Source organism: Vipera ursinii, assembly GCF_947247035.1.
Source record: "Vipera ursinii genome assembly, chromosome: 1".
NCBI lineage: Eukaryota > Metazoa > Chordata > Lepidosauria > Squamata > Viperidae > Vipera > Vipera ursinii.
This window is the reverse complement of record NC_139512.1, coordinates 67,257,728-67,279,695: the sequence shown is the minus strand read 5'-3', so window position 1 is coordinate 67,279,695 and position 21,968 is coordinate 67,257,728. Positions and strand designations below refer to the sequence as shown.

The window sequence follows — 21,968 nt, the reverse complement described above, 5'->3', positions numbered from 1 at the left end:
GTACACCAGAAAAACCATAAGAAAAGAAAAACAAAAACGTAGGACAGCCTTCTTTAACCTAATGAACTCCAGGTATGCCATGGTTAAAATTTCTACACACTTCAGTAATCCTGAAGTTTTGGGGTAGGAAAATTTGATAGAGATGGTTGATGTAAGATTTCTACAAACAATGGAAATCTTTAGAATAGGAAAATGAAAAGGAACAATAGTTGATTCTATGTACTTAAAGTATTACCATCAGAAAGCTAACAATGAGTTTTACATTAACCAAACTGAAAAATCTCCCTTATGCTTTTACTGACAGCATTAAAGCACAATATGCCTATGGGAGAGATAAGTAAAGTAGCCCATTACAGCTAGGCACAAGTTTTCTGTCATTGTTTTTTTTTCTGTACAAGCTTTATTTACATAAGGCAGAACAAGCCCGCCTAAAGGGTGCTGCCAAAATAATAATCACTGATACATAGACACCATTCAATTTTATGGTTAAATGGTTAGTTTCATTTAAACAATGCAAGATCTCATTGGAAGATTTATTGCAATAACACTCTGTACTGTACAATCCATAGGTGTTAAAATGCTTGTATAAATAAATTTTATTTCTACTTTCTGAGTTTTGACATGTTCAATAAATCACTCGTCAGCACAAAGCTAGAAGTCTCTATCTACTTTGAAGAGAGAGCTGCAATGGGTAATATTTCTAAGGTAGTATATGTACTTGACAGATAACTGCTTGAATTACAGTTGAATATATAGATGCTATGTCATTTAAAAACTATCAAAACTCAACATTAGCATATCATGTAACCCTAACTCACACAACTCTCCAAGACTAACCATCCATTTTAAATATGTACTAAAAACTTACCCGTCTCATTTCCCAGTGAGATAAGCTTCTTGAAAGAGAAAGATCTGAATTGAGGACAGAAAACAAATCAGATTAGTAAGCATAAAACATCATTGATTTTGGTTTTCTGCCCCAAGTTTTTACTTTATTTTATATTGTCTTTATATTTTTATAAATAACTCAAGGCAGCAAACATACCTAATACTCCTTCCTTCTCCTATTTTCCTCACAACAACTGCCCTGTGATACTCAAAGCACAGCCAAAGTAATCTAATTGCAATGTCTTTGAATATAAAAAAGGAATCAGGGTTGAGACAATTTAAAAACCAAATGAGTTTCAGCATGGTATACTTTCATTGGTACATAAAAATACTGTTCGTATAGTCCATTTTTAAATACCAAGAGTACTAACTTCACGTCACAGTAAACTCTGCTACTGACAACTGTTCACAGACCTCATAAGAATATTTATGTACATTTTCTTATATAAATAGTTCTAGCTTTTCTTTCGTTCTTAATGTTGATTAAAAGTAATTTTCTACCCTCTTTTCTCTTTCTGTGTTAACAAAATAGCCTGGAAGGCCTAGCATAGTTTTGCACATAGCAATAGGTATTAGACTAGTCTCCTACTCTAGGAAGTCACCTGACTATGACAAAAATCTTGTGTTCGTAAAGTCTTCAGATTGTACCCATAGCAAAACTGCTGCAGCCTATTGTCTGCTTGAAGGAGAAAACACTCACACTGGGAAAATTAAAGACAACTTTCAGCTGCTTCATGTATGAGTTGAAGATGAGATAAGGGCAACATCAGAAAAAAAAAGGCTGTCAGGCTGTTTGTATTATGTTTGATGAAAATGAAGAAAGGCCTAGTGCCTACATGATCTTATTCTAAATTTATTTTTTCTCATACTTAACTCTGCCGGCTACCAGCAGTTCAATCCTGACTGGCTCCAGGTTGGCTCAGCCTTCCATCCTTCCAAGGTTGGTAAAAGGAGAACCCACACTGTTGGGGTCAATAAGCTGACTCTGTAAACTGCTTGGAGAGGGCTGTAAAGCACTGTGAAGCAGTATATAAGTCCAAGTGCTATTGCTATTGCTATTTCCCCCATCTTTATATTCCCTTATACCTGAACAACTTTCAAGATTGACACTGGTTGTCATTTGGAAAGACTGTAGCCCATGTAACTCATCCTCATCATTTCCTTCGTCTTCACCATCCTTATCACTGTCTGATGAAAGCACTGGTGCAGATGAGAGGACAGAGACTGATTCATGCCTAGGGAGGTTACATGAAAATGAGCTTAATTATACAATAAGTGCAAACATTCTTAATTAAAAAGAGTTTTGCATACAGCTCCATTTATATGTTACAAATAAAGATCAAATCTGAGATTGCTGGAAAATTTTGAATTGAAAAATGAGCATGATGAAGGTAAAGATTTGTTCTCCGAGCTTGTGGGTTGGTTTCCGAACGTTTTGTTATCAGGCTAGGTAACAACTTCAGCAGAGTTTTCCCCTAAACTCCACTGAAGATGTTACCTAGCCTGGTAACAAAACATTCAGAAACCAACCCACAAGCTCGGAGAATGAACCTTCACCCTCATTCTACACCTGAGCTACAGATATTCGCCACTATTGAGAATGAGCACGATTCGAGTTAACATATTTCTCTTAAAATCCATGGTTTACACAAGTATTTGAGCTACATTATTTGATATGAGAAAAAGGCAAGAAATAAATTCTTAGATTTTTCGAACAAGCAAATGTCTTACAGCTTTGAAACTGCCAAACTGGCCCAGAATGAAAAACAAAAATCCATGGGACATTTTGATCTAGGAAAAAAAATATTCCAGCCCACATTTCCGTTGGTATGTTTGTAAAAAAAATTCTGAAAATAGGAGTTGTAAGTACAATTAAACTTCTCCCACTCAAAATTAATGCTACTGCAAAACTCTTAAACAGCATTAAATTATGCCCTCTGGTCATGTATTTTTATAATTTTCATTTTAGCACTACTATGAAAATAAAATCTACAGACAAAATCTACTACCTTTCTTGGAAAAGAAAAATCAGTCATATAGAGGAAGACAACAATGTAGTAAACCCATCTACGAATCTCAATGTTACATTTTTAGCCATGAAACAAGTAAAAAGAATGTTGAAGACAAAAGTTTAATTACAGTACAATTGATAAGCAGGAATTACTGGCACATCATCTGAGCACATTCAAAATGAATACATACATGATTACATCTCTTTTCTAGCCAAAGAAACTAGAGCAACTACGCCTATTGGTTCCAAATAATGCCACTTTTAAATTCATCCATTGATTTCATGACCATGCAGAAGCCTAGAGCTCTACCATCAACTTGTATTTGTCATCACGTAAATCTCAAGGAATGAAAATAATTTGATCTACCAGATTTTCCTACAGTTTACAAATTAACAGGAATGCAAAAATTAGGACTAAAGATTATTAAGTTCCTTGGTATTTCTTTTTTACACAAAGAGGAATTCCAGGCTTTCATATCAATGGGCTAATTAAAACTGCTAGTGTCATTTTTGTACTGCTTACAGTATTTTCCCCCTGCTCAGATTTATCTGCAGAACTGGGTCAGTGGCATCCTTCAGGACAGATTAAAAATAGAAAGATGGATGGTAATGATGACAGTGTGATCTAAACTTTGTCTCTTGTTTTATAACATCATACATTATTATTATTATTATTATTATTATTATTATTATTATTATTATTATTATTATTATTTAATTTATATACCGCCCTTCTCTCAAGAGACTCAGGGCGGTTAACAGGGCAATACGTAAAAGACAGATACAAAAGTTAAAATTATTAAAACATGATTAAACAATGCCCATAGTATAAATTTAAAATTAAAGTCATAATAACAAACCCACCCCATCCCATCAGGCCAGGCCCGCTTCCTTAAAGAGATGGGTTTTAAGGTCGCGCCGGAAGGAGCGGAGGTCGGGCGCCATCCGGAGCTCTACCGGAAGATTATGCATGTAGAAAGGGCAGTGTGCATGTACATTTTGTCAGTTTTAACCTTCCACTAAGCCGAGTTGTTTTTGAACATATGAGTGACTGCAAGGAACCACAAGGCTTTCAGTAATATTGTGCAGATGTGAGTCCAGAAGCTAATAAGGGACCTGATGAAAAGAAACCACTTTAGTTTATTGGTTCGCAGAAAGAGTTAGGGTTCTAGGTTGCTAATGATGCCAAGGAGAGTTTCTAATATCATACTTTCTTTGATAATGTGCAGATACTTGCAGGAGAGAGTAAGTGAGGAGAAGAATAGCAGGTAGTATAGCAAGTAGTAACTCCCTTCCTTAATTGTCATTCAAAATGTGGTCCAGCAACAACTATCTAACCTATTTTTCCATCAGCTACATTTAGGCATTAAAAATAAATATGGTCTGGAAAGTAGGGGTTGCAAGAGAAAACAAGCAGGTATGCTAATCGCTAAATACCTGTATATCTCCCACTTGATTGATACACACACTCCCCTCACACTTTAATCTCATTCTTGACTATGGGTAGCAAACAAATGCTGAAATATCATACAATTTTATCCTGAAGCCCTTTGTTGAATATTTAAAGCAAGCAGGTGAAAAATAAGTGACTGGGTCCAGTCATATCTGTTTATCTTCAAAACGTAATGGGCAAAAACTTAAATTCAGAGCAAAGACAAGACTAGCATGAATCATTAGCTTTAGGAGGATGCTGCCAACATCAAGCTGGCAAGATCAATGAAAATCTACTGGCGTTAGTAAGGGATAAAGCAGCACTGTACAGTATATCTAGCATAAAGCCTATAGGAAACAACATTCATTTAGAATTATTTAATTTTATTGTTTGTTTATTTATTAAATTTATTCACTTAAAAGCTACAGAATTGTTTCTTCTCTTGGAAGAAATAGAATTAAGGACAATAGCTCCTAAACTATGCTCACAGAAATTTCCTCTTCAATTTAAGTAGTAAAAGTTACAGAGGTTTGTCCTCTATTACATCTCAACATTCCAATTTCCAGTCTGGGATTTGTTTCCAGTATCAAACTGAGCTCATAATTCTTTTATTAAAAATAAGAATACAATCTATTCCAGCTTCTCCCATAGGATAGGATAGGATAGGATAGGATAGGATAGGATAGGATAGGATAGGATAGGATATAGGGTAGGGTAGGGTAGGGTAGGGTAGGGTAGGGTAGGGTAGAAGAGAAGAGAAGAGAAGAGAAGAGAAGAGAAGAGAAGAGAAGAGAAGAGAAGAGAAGAGAAGAGAAGAGAAGAGAAGAGAAGAGAAGCTGGAAGGAACCTTGGAGGTCTTCTAGTCAAGCCTCCTGCTCAAGCAAGAGGTCCAATACCACTTCAGACAAGTGACGGTCCAGTCTCTTCTTAAAAACCTCCAGTGATGAAGCACCTACAACTTCTGAATGCAAGATGTTCCACTGGTTAATTGTCTTTGCTGTTAGGAAGTTTCTCCTTAATTCCAGGTTGCTTCTCTCCTTGATCAGTTTCCAACCCTCAAGCTTTTCCTTAACAGCATGATGTGGAATAAAAGCACATCAAGAGCTGTGGTGGCACAGTGGTTAGAATGCAGTATTGCAGGCTAACACTGCCCATAGCTAGGAGTTCAGTCCTGACCGACTCAGCCTTCCATCTTTCCAAGGTAAGTAAAATGAGGATTCAGACTGTTGGGGGCAATATGCTAACACTGTAAACCTCTCAGAGTGCTGTAAAGCACTATGGAGTGATATATAAGTCTAAGTGCTATTGCTATTGTTAAAAGCAGCTACAAATACAGTATTGTTGAACAGCTGGCAGCCAAAACTCTGCCAATCACCCAGCAAAGGTCTATATCTTACTCTACCTCTTAGGGTCTAGATGTCAATAAGCACTTAGGCTTAGAAGCAACCAAATACCTGCAGTAAAAGCATATAGGGCTAAAAATATGATGACTCTCAGCCCTCTTAGATAAACCAGGACAAGATGCACTACTTCTATTTTTTTGTAAGGCTACATTGCCAGAATCTTACAATTCTGAAAGTACAAATGTCCCACTGCAACTTTCTTAGTTTTTTCTCTGAAGCCAATAGAGGGCCCTCCCACTCTGGTTACTAGGCAGAATGCCTTCCTCCTATTCCCTAAACTCATCACACATTCCATTATAGTGGGTCAATACAACTCCACATTTGGAGGACCCCATATCAGCTCTGGAGTAACAATGCAGATAGATTCCTGCAAAATCTAAACACTACTAAAATTCTCTTTGTGGTTATTTGTTCGTCTGTTTGTACCCTCAAGCTATCCCAAACTGCATTATACTGCAACAATTTTTGAATCAAGGTACCTAGCATCTGCTAACTTAAAGAATGTGTAAAAAATCCAGCACCCATTATTCATTTGAACTGAAATTTCTGTAATGTTCAGACTATTCCAATGCCACCTGCCAGCTTTCCACAAGTGAAGTCAGCAGGAAGCAAACGTTGGTCCTTCTCCCACTGCTTTTTTGCTTATCCATGGTCACCAATCTGATTTACCTATTAGCTAGCATGGAGATGGGTTAGCCAATGGTAGAATGGCTCACCTGAAAACCTCAGTTTGGCCACTGGCAATTTCAGAACTGTGGCTTAAAAACTCCACCTTGAAACAAATGTAAGCTGTTCTCTCAGAAGCATAGCAAAAGAGAGACAATCACAGGTTCTTCATTTAGATGTCCATTTAGATTATATTTTAATTATTGGTTTTATCCATAAAATTTGAGCATATATATATTTTATGTATATTTTTTTCTGAAATACACTTGGTTAAATTATTATTGTTTTTCTAAAAAAGAGTTGACGTTCCGGTTCTTTAACAGATATGGGAACATGATCTGTTTTCTATGACAGATGAACTTATCCTGATATAGGACTAACAAAATCAATGACATAATTTAATCTGTTAAATGTCAAGTTTTGTCTTTTTTTTGCTTTTATAATTCCATTTTGAACTGCAACACTTTTAAAAGCTCTAGAAGACCAGAATCTTTGTAGAGAATACAACCTACATGAAAGTAACTCAGTCTCTCTCTCTCTCCTCATACCTCCTATGAAGAACAGCTCAAGAATTCAGAAAAGAATTCACCAAGAATCCACCATCAAGCATTTAAAGAGGAGAAAAAAAATTCTTATAAAAATAGAAGAAAGCGTCCTTGCAATGTTTAATGACCATCAGCCACCACAACCTGGAAGAGTAATTATCAGCTCAATCCTTTAAACCGTATTTTGGAAATTTGGGGATGTGACATTAAGTCATACGTTCCTCTCCCATCCCCATACTGCTGAATTTCTTGAGTTCCTATTTATTCTAACAAAGAAATACAAAAAGCTTCTTGCAGTCAGGAGGATTTATGGCATAGTTTTTCCACTTACTGAAATGGGAAGAGGCAAGAATGCAGATCCTGCCCTTTTCCTGCAGCCTTTGATGACACATTGCCCTGGCAGTCATGGAATTGCAAGAAAGGAGAGAACTGAAGAACAAAAACAATGGGCATACTCCATTTTTTCCTCTAGTGGAAATATTCTGAATAGATTTTTTTCCCCAGGAGTCTCCCCTGTGGCCAATTAAAACTAGAGAGCCATTATCATATTGGATCCATAAGCTATACTAAGTGCCACTTTTTCAAATTTTATTAGTTTATCAAAATATAAAATACAGAAATACAAAAAAAGAATATAATGGAAACATAGGGGAGGGGAAGGGAAAGAGAAAAAAGTATAGGGCAAAGGGAAAAAGAAAGAAAAGCATTGAGTTCTGACTCTTTTGGGCAGACTAGAATAAGGTAATATAATTAGTACAACTTTAAAATAATGCTTTATACTCCAAGCACAATCACAAATCAATAATTTGGGACAAATGCAATCATTATTTCTATATCAGTCATCAAAATAAATATGATCTAAGAATGAGAAGCCACATGTGATAGAGAAGCAACAGCACAAAATTCAGATCATGGTTTGAACAAACAAACCCATGACATATCAGTGGCCTTATTTTATATTTTATTTTATTTTTACCATAACAGCCTTGTTTCTACAACTTTCTAGAAAGCTCATGCCTGTTTCATCCTGTGACACTCTCCAAATATATATTTACTAAAGTCTGGATTCTCCAACGACATTCATCATCATCTCTATTGTATAGCAAGTTTAAGCAATGAAAGTAGAAAAATAAACTCAATCATATCTATCAGGCTGCAACCTTAATTTAAATACTTGTTTTCAAAATCAAATTCACCCGCATAACATCACACAAAATTCTCAGTGTTTCAGCCGCACATAGTGATGCTCTAATAATGGCTTACGTTCGTTCAGCAAGTGGCCTTCTCTGATCTCTTCTTAAACAGCAAAACCAGAACCAACCTAGAAACAGAAGCTGGCCAAACAGAATGGATCCAGCTTAAGGAAAGAGGTCAGACCTGTTTTCCAACCAGCTGTTGGGCTGATATGTCTTAGATGCAACTTCCCAACCAATAGCATGTGACTAACAAGGCTTGCCATACTGGCAAGAAACCAGGAGCGTCTGAAACAAGCTGGGCCTTAAAAAAAGCAGAGCAATGCAGCTGCTGGGATGGTGAAGAGCTTGCTATAAAAAGAACACTGCTCCACAGCTACAGAATTTTTGGCTTGAACAGGCTTCTCCCAAGCTAAATAAGAACATAGAGGAAAAGGTATTACAGGGTTTTTAACTTCAGCAATGACTCAGGATTAGAAATTGTCAAGCTTATCTCAAATCTATGTCGGACTGAGCACCTCATTTGAACATACCCAACCTGCTTCCTTCTCATTCTTCTCAACTGGTTGCCCACTCCCCATTATACCTTGGAAACTTTCCTTTTAGATGATAAGAATCTCAACAGCCCACAGTTGGCAATATTTGTAAAAGAAGTTAAATACTTTTCACAAAGTAGCTTAAGGAAAACTCCTTTGATTAGGAAGCATGTATTTATTTACTCAATTTATATAGTCACCCATCTCATATCAGTGACTGGGTGACTCAAAGAAAAAATTTAAATAGAGCTAAAGTATAATAAATCGACATAATGGGATTCAGGGACAACAATATACATCAGCAAATACCACTTCAATCTTGAGGGGCCAACTATCCCTGTTTCTCACATCCATGTAAATTAATTTTGACGCAAAAAACCCCCACATGTCACTTTTCTATTTTATTTTTCCTGACATTCCCTAAGTCTGTCTGCAACAGGATTTTTTTTTCACTTCAAAATAAACCCCAGTAACTGCTAACATGCATGTTTTATGTATTGAGCACGTATTTAAGAAATATCATTTGTTTTTCTGTACAGATATTTGGATAATACTGTATACATGAACTATCTACAACAGAATTCAAGGTAAAATCTTATTAAGAGTGATTAAAGAAAATGAGAAGAAGCAAGTGGCTAGGTGAGAGAATGAGAACATCCAACTTAGTTTCCCTATAATGTAGTTCTAAATACAAAAAATCAACCATCTCTCTCTCTCTCTCTCTCTCTCTCTCTCTCTCTCTCTCTCTCTCTCTCTCTCTCTCTCTCTCTCTTTTCTCTTTTCTTTTCTTTTCTCCCATTCTATCTGCTTGACAAGGGCCATTTAATTCATCGTGTTCAGAAATGTGATTTGAGTAAGATTCAGCCGAGCCTCCTACTGAAGTGACTTTAAAACACAAACAGATCTAAAATGGACAATTTGGATAACTAGAGTGCATAAACGTGTTCTTCCCAAATGATTCACAACTCTGAATTAAATTGGGTTTTTCAAACAAGTGTTTTAATGGAAAGTTACTCAATTTGTGTTTCTTGAACTAACATACAGAACAAAATGTAAATTTTGCGCATTTTTAAATTTATTTATTTATTATTTATTAATTTAATTTGTATACCGCCCTTCTCCCGAAGGACTCAGGGCGGTGAACAGGGCAATACATAAAAACAAGATACAAAAATTAAAAATTATTAAAAAGTAATTAAACAGTGCCCATAATAAATTAATACAGATTAACAGTTAAAATCCATTTATAAAATCCAACCCCGTCCCATCAGGCCAGGCCAGCTTGTTCAAAGAGATGGGTTTTAAGATCGCGCCAGAAGGAGCGGAGATCGGGCGCCATCCGGAGCTCGACCGGAAGATGGTTCCAAAGATCCGGTGCACCCACAGAGAACACCCTCCCCCTGGGGGCCACCAGTCGGCATTCTTTGACCGGTGGCACCCTGAGGAGGCCCTCTCTGTGGGAGCGTACTGGGCGGAGGGAAGTACCTTCTCCAGAAAAAAGGTTTACAAATGTGCACAGAAAAATGGTACATACAACGTGTATAAAGAAAGCAAAATATCTAAATAAACAGTGCACTTTTTAAAAAAATATGACTAAAAAGGCACCTATGTAACTCTGACTCTAATACTAAATCTGTATCCAAATAATGCATATTTTAATCTATATCCAAATATTTTTTTATCTGAATAATGCATATTTTAATCCATATCCAAACAATGCATATTTGAATCTGCATCCAGATAAATGCATATTCATTTTTGTAAAACATTTTAAAAGAATAATTCACTGACCTGATCTAAAATAGCATTAAACAAAAGTGAACCTGAAAGAATAAGAAACTGAAACCTGAATAGGCAGATTTGTCTCCATATCTATTCTTGCATTAAAACTGCCATCAAAAAGGTCAAGATGTTGTAATAATAAATCAAGCGCTGTTCAGATAAGAAGACATCTGTCCACAACTCTCATAATACCATACAGTCCGGTCAGAAAACTTTTTATGAACTAAAAAGAATAGTAACACTACGTCATACCTGGCAAGACCAGCTGTTTTGCCTGGTTGAGTTTTTTCTGCTTGCTTTCCCCTTTGCTTCATATCAGTCAGCCGCTGACGCATATTGATGGTCATCTCAGAACTCAGACGCCAAATGAAAATGCAGCTGAAAGCAGAAGGGGGAAAAAATGCTCCTTTTCATCCAGTCATCATAGCCTGCTGTCTATATACCTGAGTTTCCATACCTTATTCCCCTATTCCACAGGTCTGCAACCCGCGGCTCCGGAGCCGGATGCGGCTCTTTCAGCCGTCTCCTGCGGCTCCCGGTCCTCTGCCATGTGCAGTCCCCCCCCCCAAAAAAAAGTGGGACTAAAAAAGTTCAACCAATCAATTCAAATATGCAGGGTAGGTGCATATCTCGCCTTGGCTCCACTCTTCAGTCAAACCCTGTTCTGCGCATGCGCGCATGTACGCGCATGCGCACATATTTTTTGCGGCTCCCAGTTTTTCCTTTTGTGAGGGAACCGGTTCCGAGTGGCTCTTTCACTGTTTGAGGTTGCTGACCCCTGCCCTATTCCATACCCATTCCCCAATGCGCAGGATTTATCTGGAACCTGTTACTTCCTATTTTTATGCTGGTACTTCAAAAGCTATAAGCTGCTTGTTTTAAGTTTCATTCTCCATTTCAATACACTTTATGTTAGATCAGGCAAGAAGTTAAACTTTCATTAAAAAGATACATCATTTGGAAAGTATAGCAATGGTGGTTAAATTTTTGATGGGAGCTTTGGGGGGGGACTCATTGACAAGTGGAAAATAAGTACATTAACATACTCATTTTTACTGTCCCTCCCTAAATAAAGCCAGCAATTGCACCACAGCAAATCAGTATTTGGGTTCCAGATTTCAACAGCATAATCTTGGAAGGCCTTGAAAGCCATAAAAATGACTCAGGTGAGGAGCATTTCACATCCTCTTTTCAGACCTAAGGAATCTCCATTTTAATTTGAAACTTACTGACCAGGAGTCTAAAAGAGAAAACAAAGCAGGTGGAACAGTTACCCAAGAACTCTCATTTAAAAATTATTTGCAAATCCAAACCCATTCTTTAAAAGGGGAAATGCTAACTTTCATTTTAAAGATGAAATTTAAATAAAGAATATCCTCTCACTTACCTGTCACCAGAGACTGAAATCAAATATTTACAGTCATTACTGAACATCATCCCAGTTACGATCTCTGTAAAAATCAGAAGAACAAGCAGTTAAACGGTTTTTAAAATCTCCTGGTGCAAAACAACATCCATTTAGTAGCTTGGGGATCCTTGGCGTTTCTTCTCATGATCTTTACACATAGTTCAAACTCGGAGTTCAAGTCTGAAGGACTACTAAGAGGGCAGCTAGGGAAGGGGACAAAGACACTGCCATCTGGCTGCTTCCTTCAGGACTAAACTGAACACAGCCAGTGGTCACCAACTCTCCTGCAGAAGGAAGAGCAGGCACATTCAACAGTAGGTACCTGCAAAAAACTGTCTGGCTTCTTCTAAGGATACAGTTTGTAATATATTTATTATAAATTATTACCATTAAGAGCTGTTTTGGGGTCTTGGCCAAAAAGCAGAGGACAAATCTATTCTTAAAATATTATGTTGGCCTCATTTTTTAAAAAAAAATCTTTTTACAAGTAAACAGAGCTATCATCTCATCTACCAAAAGACTTACATATCTCATTAAGTCAAAACTCTTTCTTCATTTAACAGCTGGATTTTATCTTCCAAAATGAGAAACCCACAATCATTTCCAGTTTCAGGGAGGATCTTTGATGCAATCGAATAATACTTCTACACCAGAAGGATTCAGTTTCATGACTGCACAATTTCCAACAGGAGTGTAACCTGGAGCCGGTTGCTACATTTGCCCCTCCAAACTTCCTTCCCACCAAAACTTTAACTTTCTTCGAAAACATATTTTTGCATTACCTGAGTGCCCGTACATTGTGGCTACACATTCGCCTGAATAGAAATCAAAGATCGAAAGGTTCTTATCAGAACAACTAGTTGCAATGTACAGACCAGAAGGATCCATTTGTACCTGAACAAGTAAGAGAGAAAGGGGGAAAAACCATAAGGGTACAATTTCTAGGCTTTAGAAAATTGAATATGAGTGGTTTTGGCAAGTACTAAAAATACTAATACTCTATACTTAATGATATAGGGTTTCCTGCCTGAGCAGGGGGTTGGACTAGATGACCTCCAAGGTCCCTTCCAACTTACTTATTATTATTATTATTCTTTCATATTTCATGCCAGCTACACCCATCCCTGGGAAAATATAATTAGCTCAAAACATCTGGGAATACCAGGTTGGGAAAGGCTGTTTTATGTTGCAATCTGCATTTGCAATCACATCAGTCTTCCCCACTGTGATTATGCAAAACCCAGAGTGGATTCAAGCCAGAAAATCTAGCCAGCTTGGATCTATGTGTTTATTTGTATTATAGCGGAAATCAATGCGATATCTGTATTTGCAACATCAAATGCCTGCGTAAGTCGTGATGCAGATTTTTGACAAATTTTGCCTCCTTCAACTTATATTTGTAACTAATACATTAGGTGAAAATATGATCCCTATGAATGAATAAATGCATAATCAAACACATCTGCTGTTTGTTATCAAAAAATCAGATCACAAACATAGCGAAATTTGTAGTTTCATGAATATATTTTAGTATCTGATATGTTCTTCAAGTTTGTTTTTATAGTACTTATATTACTATTTGTGCCAATTATAAAATGAAAGAACCATCCAAGGTTGCCAAGCACTGATTTAGGCATGAACTGCTTATTTCCTGATCTTTTATGGAAATACTTTAGGAACACACAGCTGCTAGAAAAGTTTTTCTTCTTCCTGGAAGAAATTCTGAGGATCCTCAAACTAGAAAACAGCTTCAAGTGCTGAGAAAAAGCTGTCATAAAACTGTCACGTACAGTATGCAAGAGTCTCCCAAAGCGCTTGGAGGGAAGAATTCCAGGATTTGCAAGGCTCCATATACAATGAGAAGAATGCATATGCATTAAATATTGCTTATTCAGCACAATCAGATTTTTATGTATGTGGGTCAGTTAAGAACAACAATATGGAAATTAGACACAGCTGCTGCTTTTTTAAAAAAAAAGGCATAAAGAACTTCTAAGCCATTACTCATATGCTCTTCCATTGTTAGTCCAGGATTCAAAATGGGAAATTTATGAAGCTCAGCTAATTTCTGGGAGACTGGACACGGATGTTGCTCTCTTTTGTCTTCACGAGTTTTTTTCTTTAATTTGCACCTGGAATGCTTCACCAATCTATGAACTATGTTGCAGCTTACACAAACCCATCAGTAAATGCTATACTACAGGTGTTAAATATTCCATATAGATAGAATTAACTGAAAATATCATTCTCTAATTAGAATATCAAGCTGGGAAGGCATAACAGACATAACAAGGAAATGGGATATAGAGAGTAAGATGGAATACGACACAATTTGTTATGTGAGAGTTAACAAAGGCCTTACTTTAATTAGAGTGCCATCTTCACTTTGAGATCCCTTGTACAGTTTCTTTTGCTTCCCACTGCTGATGTTGAAAATCCTAAGAAGAAATTCAAGACATACAGTAAAAGAAACTCCTCTATTCTTAAATCAAATCAAAGCTATTTATTTGTTTTTTACAGCAACTAGCAAAATGTCTCTGGAAAATTATCAAAATGAGTATCGTTCGTATACCTGAATGCAGAATGTATAAATTCCATATGTTGCTCATAGCTAACAGAAATACCTTTTTCTCCATGAATTTGTCTATCTCTTAAAAAAACACTTCTATCTCTGTACTACAACAACTCATGCCTAACTAGGCAAAAAAGTGCATCATAGGACAAGACATTTTGAACCAAGATACCTCAAATGTACCTTGGTTGTTCAAAGCTACAGCAAGCAGCCTTGGAAATAGTAAAACATCACATACACGCTTTGCAACCTCTTCGCACTAGGACCAGTTGCCTAGTCAGAAGCCACCTGTCAAGAGTAACTGAACTCTTTCTCCAGGCTGCAGAAACAGAGCTCAGATCTTATCTTCATGTTTGCCTGGAGGAGGCCTTTTCTTCTGCACATAGACGAGAGCTGAATACCTTCCTATGGCTGCAGAAATGGAGCTCAGATCCTGAAGATCTGTGCTCCATTTCTGCAGCCCTTTGGAGGAGTTCCCCTCCACACATGGAGGGGAGCTGAAAGCAGGCAGCTGTAATGTTCAATCTGCTTAATAACCTGGACATAACTTAACAACCACAACTGGAATTGCAGTTGTTGAGCAAAGCAGTCATGTGGGTGTCTAACTTAATAACCACTTCACTCAAAAACCGAGATTCCAGCCCCAACTGTGGTTGTAAGTCAAGAACTACTTGTACATTGGAATCCTAGATATACCTATTCAGAGGTAGGTCCAGTGGATTTGGTGAGGCTTGCAATATCAAAATGTTCAAAGTCATAATTTTAACTTTATGGGGAAAAGCTAATTAAACACCTAAAAATCATCTTAAAAAATAAGATGAAAATTACACAAGTCTCCTCAGAAAAAACAAAGCAAGATCATTTTAGGTTTAATAGAATATCTAGGCAACATTGACACATCCTAGCTAGGTCAAAATTAAATTTCCTTCTAATAATATACTTTTAAAATATAAGCTTTTCAGATACATTTGAACTAGGAAGCTTCTATGAACCAACCTGATGTTACGGTCTTGGCATCCAATAGCAGCATATTTCCAATTAGGGTCCACATCCATATCATAAAGAGTAGTCTTCCTAACAACATGATGTGTACGAGTAAACCGGACCCCATCATTTGTCTAAATGCAAGAAATATAATAGCAATGACACCTCCACAATATTTAATCAAATAGTATTAATGGATATGTACAATATTTTTCCCAAGGAGGAACTATGTGTGTCTCACAAGGAAATGTAAGAAAGAAAAGATTGAAATGAGACAATGATCGAACTACTCTATGATCAGTACTATTATACAGTTCCTAACATTTGATTTTTTAAAAAAATGTATTGACTGAAAGAAAACCATGAGGCCTAGAATTGTAGTATTGTATTATTGTTTTTATCTGGGCATTGGTTTAATCTTATTTTAACTTTTGTATTGTAATTTATATATGCCCTGTGAACCGCCCTGAGTCCCTAGGGAGAAGGGCGGTATACAAATTAAATAAAACCTAAAACCTAAACCTAGAATATTGTCCAAAGCTTTTGCTTCCATTACTCCAACCCCTTAGAATAGCTCTACAATACATGTTACATAAAAAGTGACCGCTCCAAGGGAATTACCTTCTGTGCAGTGCGGAAATAGATGCTTTTATCAGCACCACAGCTGATCATTCTCACTTTTCCATCATTAGCTGAAGGAAGAGAAAAATGTAAATGTCCACGAACAAGAAGATGGGCAATCAAATGCTTTTTAATTTCTTCCATGTGCTCTTACTCATGCCTTACAGTTTCTCTAGATCAGGGGGTTTCCAAACTTGGCAACCTCAGGAGTTATGGACTTCAACTCCCAGAATTTCCCAGCCTGACTGGGGAATTCTGGAAGTTGAAGTCCACAAGTCTAAAGTTGCCAAATTTGGAGACCCCTGATCTAGATAAGCCATTTGTCACTCCTTCTAGAATATGTTGTAGGAAAGAAGTACAGTAGGAATTTCTTACTTTAGAGGCATCCAGCCCACCTAAAGAGCCTCTCCCATTCTTTTCTGTTTTAAGTTTGGGAAAATCTGTCCAGGACAGCCAAAGAAAAGACATCTCCTTCTCCTCAGCCATACCACCTCCAGCCTGTGCAGATGGTAAGGGAAAGAGCTGATTCTACCTATACCATCAGAATCCAAAATTGGGTTGCTTACATACTATAACCTGTAAAGGTAAAGGTTCCCCTGCACATGCGTGCTAGTCGTTTCCGACTCTAGGGGCCGGTGCTCATCTCCCTTTCAAAGCCGAAGAGCCAGCGCTTGTCCGAGGACGTCTCCGTGGTCATGTGGCCGGCATGACTAGACGCCAAAGGCCCATGGAACGCTGTTACCTTCCCACCATAGTGGTCCCTATTTTTCTACTTGCATTTTTACGTGCTTTCGAACTGCTAGGTTGGCAGAAGCTGGGACGAGTAACAGGCGCTCACTCTGTTATGCGGCACTCGGGATTCGACCCGCCAAACTGCCGACCTTCTGATCGACAAGCTCAGCATCCTAACCCTCTGAGCCACCGCGTCCCTATACTATAATTAAGGTTAGATAAAAAAAATCTGTCTCCAAAGATAACAAATAACTGGATCAAGTTCTGTCCAAGCTGAAAATAATTAGTGGCCACAAGATGTCTCAGCAATCAAGGGCCATTCTATATGATAATAATTAAATTTATTAGCCATATGTTCATTTTTTCACTGGCCTCAATGGACCACTTCAAACACTTCCATCATCTGGAAAACCGCACATTGTATAGCCCTGCTTTATGTTTACAAGTTATTTTCTCACTATTGGGATAATTAGCAATAGTCAAACAAAGGGCAAGGACTTGGATCTTATGAAAAGGTGGGGCGAGAAAACCTTGGTAGATCACCAAGAGCTGCTATCAAACGAGCAAATAAAAGTTGCTGATTCATAAACAGAATTGTAGTACCTGCAAATTTTACTGCAGTTATGGAAGATGAATGTTCATCTAGGGTTTGTTGCAGGCTATAGTCCTTCTCTGCATCCAAGACATGAATCAATCTATCCCGACTTGCAGATGCTAGAAGCTTCAATCCTGTTAAGGAGATAAAAAAAGGAGCAGAATACTTATATATCTGAAAGTGAAGTTCTTTGACTAATTATTGATGAATACACTAGCACTTGGACAATTGCAGAACACAGATGGTTCATGGAATTAAAAAAAGAAGCATATTGTGAGCTTGGGTTATTAGGGTTACCAAGGAACAATGAGAATATACTCAGCAATAAAGCTCATCAGAAACAGGACTAGTGAAGACAGACTGAGACAAGGCTTCCAATTTTGCACAGTAGCACAGCAGCCGAGGGATCACAGGGCTCCGCACCCTACAGCTGATTTTCTGCCTGTTAGGGCAGGGCTTTTCAACCTTTTCACCCATTGTACCACTTTTAGGATAAGGCAATATACGAGTACCACCAGTCGCCCAGCAAGGTGTCAAAAACTTGCCCTCCCCCATAAAAGGAAAAAAATGATAAAGTACAGGTAGTCCTCGACTTACAACAATTCACTTAGTGACTGTTCGAATTTACAATGGCACTGGATAAAGTGACTTATGACCATTTTTCATACTTATGACTGTTGCAGCATCTCCAGGGTCATGTGATTTACATTTGGATGCTTGGCAACTTATTCATACTTATAATGTTCACAGTGTCCCAGGGTCATGTGATTAATGGCCCGGGGGCGTGGCCAGCTCAATGTCACTCGCATCAGGGGCACTTGTGTGGGCCTGGGCAGGACTGCAGTGGATCTGAAGGTCTCCGGTGGAGGGGGGTGGGACAAGAGTGAGTGCCGGGGCATGGTCCGCTGAAGGAGCCTCACTGAGCCTCAGGCCATGCAGGGGGCCCCTGGACAGTGGCAAGGACTGCCTGGAGTCCTGGGCAGCAGAGGTCAAGTGGCCAGCCTGGCCCTTGAGCTCCCACAGCACCAGGACCCCACAGCCCTGCCTACCCTAGCTGCACTTCCCTGAGGGGGTGCCCAGCTGCATTTACCTCCTCAAGACTACTGCTTCTGTGCTCGCTCTCCTTGGTCAGGTTGCTCATGGTGGGTGCAGGAGGGCAAAGTGCGTGGGTCAGAGGGAGGCCCACTCCCTCTCCATGCAAGGAGACTTGGCTTTGTAACTAAAGCATCCTCAGCAATAGGATGGGAGGCCACCAGGGGATGGCAAAATGGCAACAGGCTGCTGGTGACCAAGTGCTAAGGCAGGACTTCCCTCAGACCCTCCCTCCCTCTTATTCCAACCGCCCTCCCTTCTTTCCTCCCTCCCTCCCTCCTTTTCATTCCCATCTCCTTCCTTCTTTCCTTCTCTTTCTTTCTTCCTGTTTCCCTCCCCTCCTTCCTTCCTTCCCTCCCTCCCTCTGTACCCAGGAAGGGACGAGGGGAGGGGAAGAGGTTGGCAGCGCTTCTCTCAAAGAATAAGAGAATTGGAAGAGACCTTTGAGGTCTTTAGTCCAAGCCCCTGCTCAAGCAGGGGATGTATACCATTCCAGACAATGGAATATCCAATCTCTACTTAAAAGCCTCCAGTGATGGAGCATCCACAACTTCTGAAGGCAAGCCTTTTCACTGGTTAGTTGTTTTCACAAGTCCTTAGTTCTAGGCTGGTTTTCTTCTTGATTAGTTTCCATCTATTCTTGCCTTCTGATGCTTTGGAAATAGGTTGACCCCTTCTTCCCTGTGGCAGCCATCAAATATTGGAACACTGCTATCATGTCACCACCCTAAGTCCTTTTCACTAAGCTAGACACACTCAATTCCCACAAACATTTGTCATATGTTTTAGCCTCCAGCCCCCTAATCATCTATGTTTACCATCCATTTAGACCAGATGGTCCCCCTGATTTGGTTTATAGAACAGTGGCCACAAGCAGAGCCTTCTCAGAGACAGCACCCCAATTATAGAACTTTCTTCCAAGGAAAATATGAACAGTGCATCCCTCACCCGTTTAGAGGCAACTACACACACTGTTCAGCCAGGCATATGTAGAACAACAACACATTTTATGGTCAAACAGCACTAAGTAAATTGCTACTCATATTTTTTTCTTAAGATACACACTTTTAATATTGTTTTAAACAGGGCTGGTGATGCTTTACAATAGCTGTCTTTGAGAGTTTTTTTGTAAACCACCCTGGATTTCTCAGAAACATTTAATTTCGAATTAGACTTTGATTTAATAAATTAGGCAGAAGAAACAAGTGTTTAAATACATCTAAATCCCACAGACCTACTGCCTCCTAGGTGCATACTGCAGAGAAAATAAGGCATTACATTTCTAGCCAGCATAGCCACAGGATTATGGGAACTGTGTTCCATGACACCCAAAAGACATTAGTTTGGGTAAGGCTGGATTAAATTATAAAAGAGCAGATGAGAGGAAGTAGAAGCAAGAAACACTTTCCACGTCTCCGACAAAATAATTGGGGGGGGGAGTAGAGTCTTAACTTCTCATTCAATCCAAAGAGTGGGAAGAGGTTTAAAAAAAAGAGAAGGGGGAAGAAAGGGGGAGGACCCCTTTTTTTGTAACACCTCGGCTTCCTCCTCCTCTCCTAGCATTCTCTCTCTCTCTCTCTCTCTCTCTCTCACACACACACACACACACACACACACACACACACACACACAGAGAGAGAGAGAGAGAGAGAGAGAGAGACCCTTCCTGCTTTCTCCTTCTCACCCTTTCTCTCAAGACACCACACGTTGCCGGTTGCCAGCAGTTCCAATGGAGAGGGCGAATGGCAGAGAGGGTGAATGGGAGCCGGCCACTGCACACTCCCATCTCCGGGCCTTTCATTCCACAGACCGGGCGTGCCCTGGGGCGCTAGGCTTAAAGAACGGCAGGGCCCAAGGGAGGAAAGACGCAGTGCAGCAGAACCGGACAAGGAGAGGCCTGGCAAAGTGGGGAATGGCCAGGTGTGACGGGCGAGGCTGGGAGGGGTGGGGTGGGGCAGGGTGAGGCAAATGAGCTGCAGCTGCTGCTGCAAACCACCCAGTCCCCGAGCACTCGCTGTTTCCTGTCTGTGCACCGGGAGGGTGCCCAGCCGGGTTGGGGTGGCCAGGGCTGGGGCAGTGGAGGCTGGTCCCTTGCCATTTTTGGGACAGCCCCAGGGGGCCAAATTTGGGCCCTCCCCAGCCCAGCCCGGCACTTGCTGCTTTGGTGGCTTCGTAGGCAGAGCTTCTCTGTCAGAGAAGAGAACTTTGCAGCTCTGCCTACTACAGAGCCACCAAAGCAGCAGGTGGAGCTCCGAGGCTCAGGGAGGGAGGGCGCTGAAGTGGGCGGTGGGGCCATTGGCAAGACAGAGCAACGCGTCTGAGCGGAAAGCAGCCTCAGAACAAGTGGGGCAGGTAAGGAACGAAATCCTTGCTCCCCCTCAGAAACTGCCTTTCTTTCCTTACTTGACTCCCAGCCCCATGCCGCTTCTCTTTCGCGATCCGCCTCCGCCTTGTTCAAGGAAACGAAGGAAGGTTTTTTTGGGGGAAAAAGGTCAATCAATTCCAACTTCTTGTGAAAGATCACGAAGTTGGAATTGATTGATTGACCTTTGATTGATATGAGAAATATATAAATGTTTGGGATGGTCAATATAAAGGAAATATTTTAGATATTTAACTGTAACTGACTAAGAAAATTTCAATGGATAATTTTTTAAAAAATGTTTTGAATAGAGTTAAAAGATTAGATGATTGGATTTATTATATGGAACATCTAAAGATTAAACATGTTTAATTATGGGTAAAAAGAACAGGAAAAGTTTGGAGATAAATGTATGTAAGTTTATATGTATTTTAAGTAGTATATCATTTTATTATTCTTTTCTCTCTTTTTCTCTCTTCTTTTTTTCTTTTCTTTTTTTTACTTTTACTCTTTAAGATATGAGAAATGTAAAAGTGTTGGGATGGCCTGTACAAGGAAAATAGATTTAAATACTTAAATGTAATTAACCTTGAGAAAATCTTAACCAGTAAGAATGTTTTGAACATTGTAGGGAAAACAAATTTAAATAAGAATTGTAAACAGGATTTATGATGAGGCAACCAAGATGACCAGATAGAAAAGAAGCATGATATTGATGTGATTATTATTTGTAGAAATTTTAGAAAAATCTTTATATTTAATTGTTACCTATCAAATTAATAAGAATTGTATCAATTCAAGGTTGGCAAAGAGAATATTATTGGGAAAAGAGAAAATCAAGCAAAGCTATTATGTGGACTTTGGAATATAGAAACTGATTGTTAGTGATTATTTTGTAAATATAATCCCAGACAACACACTGTTTACCAAATATTAAGGTGTTTACGTTAAAAAAATCAATAAAATATATTTTTAAAAAAGAAAAGAGACTGAGACAAACTACTAGACAAAAAAGAAATATTTTATATAAGGATAAGCAATCTACTTAGACTGTGCAATTTTAAGAACAGTCGTTGTTAGAATGGGCATACATTCCCAATGTTGTTGAATGGATCTAGGAAATTTCTGTTACAATGGGACTGGGCA

At 38.8% G+C, this 21,968-nt stretch overlaps 1 protein-coding gene across 2 annotated transcripts in view; it reads right to left on the bottom strand.

Annotated features, from left to right (window-relative positions):
- The window catches only part of MAPKBP1 (mitogen-activated protein kinase binding protein 1), a 151,921-nt gene that overhangs the window by 27,635 nt on the left and 102,318 nt on the right, over positions 1-21,968 (bottom strand). For both annotated transcript variants that reach the window (XM_083365781.1, XM_083365782.1), the window contains exons 14-22: positions 17,377-17,502; positions 16,042-16,112; positions 15,433-15,554; positions 14,227-14,302; positions 12,647-12,758; positions 11,844-11,907; positions 10,709-10,834; positions 1,975-2,123; positions 869-912 (exon numbers count right to left, since the gene is read on the bottom strand). In XM_083365781.1, coding sequence (XP_083221907.1) covers positions 869-912; positions 1,975-2,123; positions 10,709-10,834; positions 11,844-11,907; positions 12,647-12,758; positions 14,227-14,302; positions 15,433-15,554; positions 16,042-16,112; positions 17,377-17,502 — 890 coding nt within the window. The remainder of the gene's footprint in view (positions 1-868; positions 913-1,974; positions 2,124-10,708; positions 10,835-11,843; positions 11,908-12,646; positions 12,759-14,226; positions 14,303-15,432; positions 15,555-16,041; positions 16,113-17,376; positions 17,503-21,968) is intronic.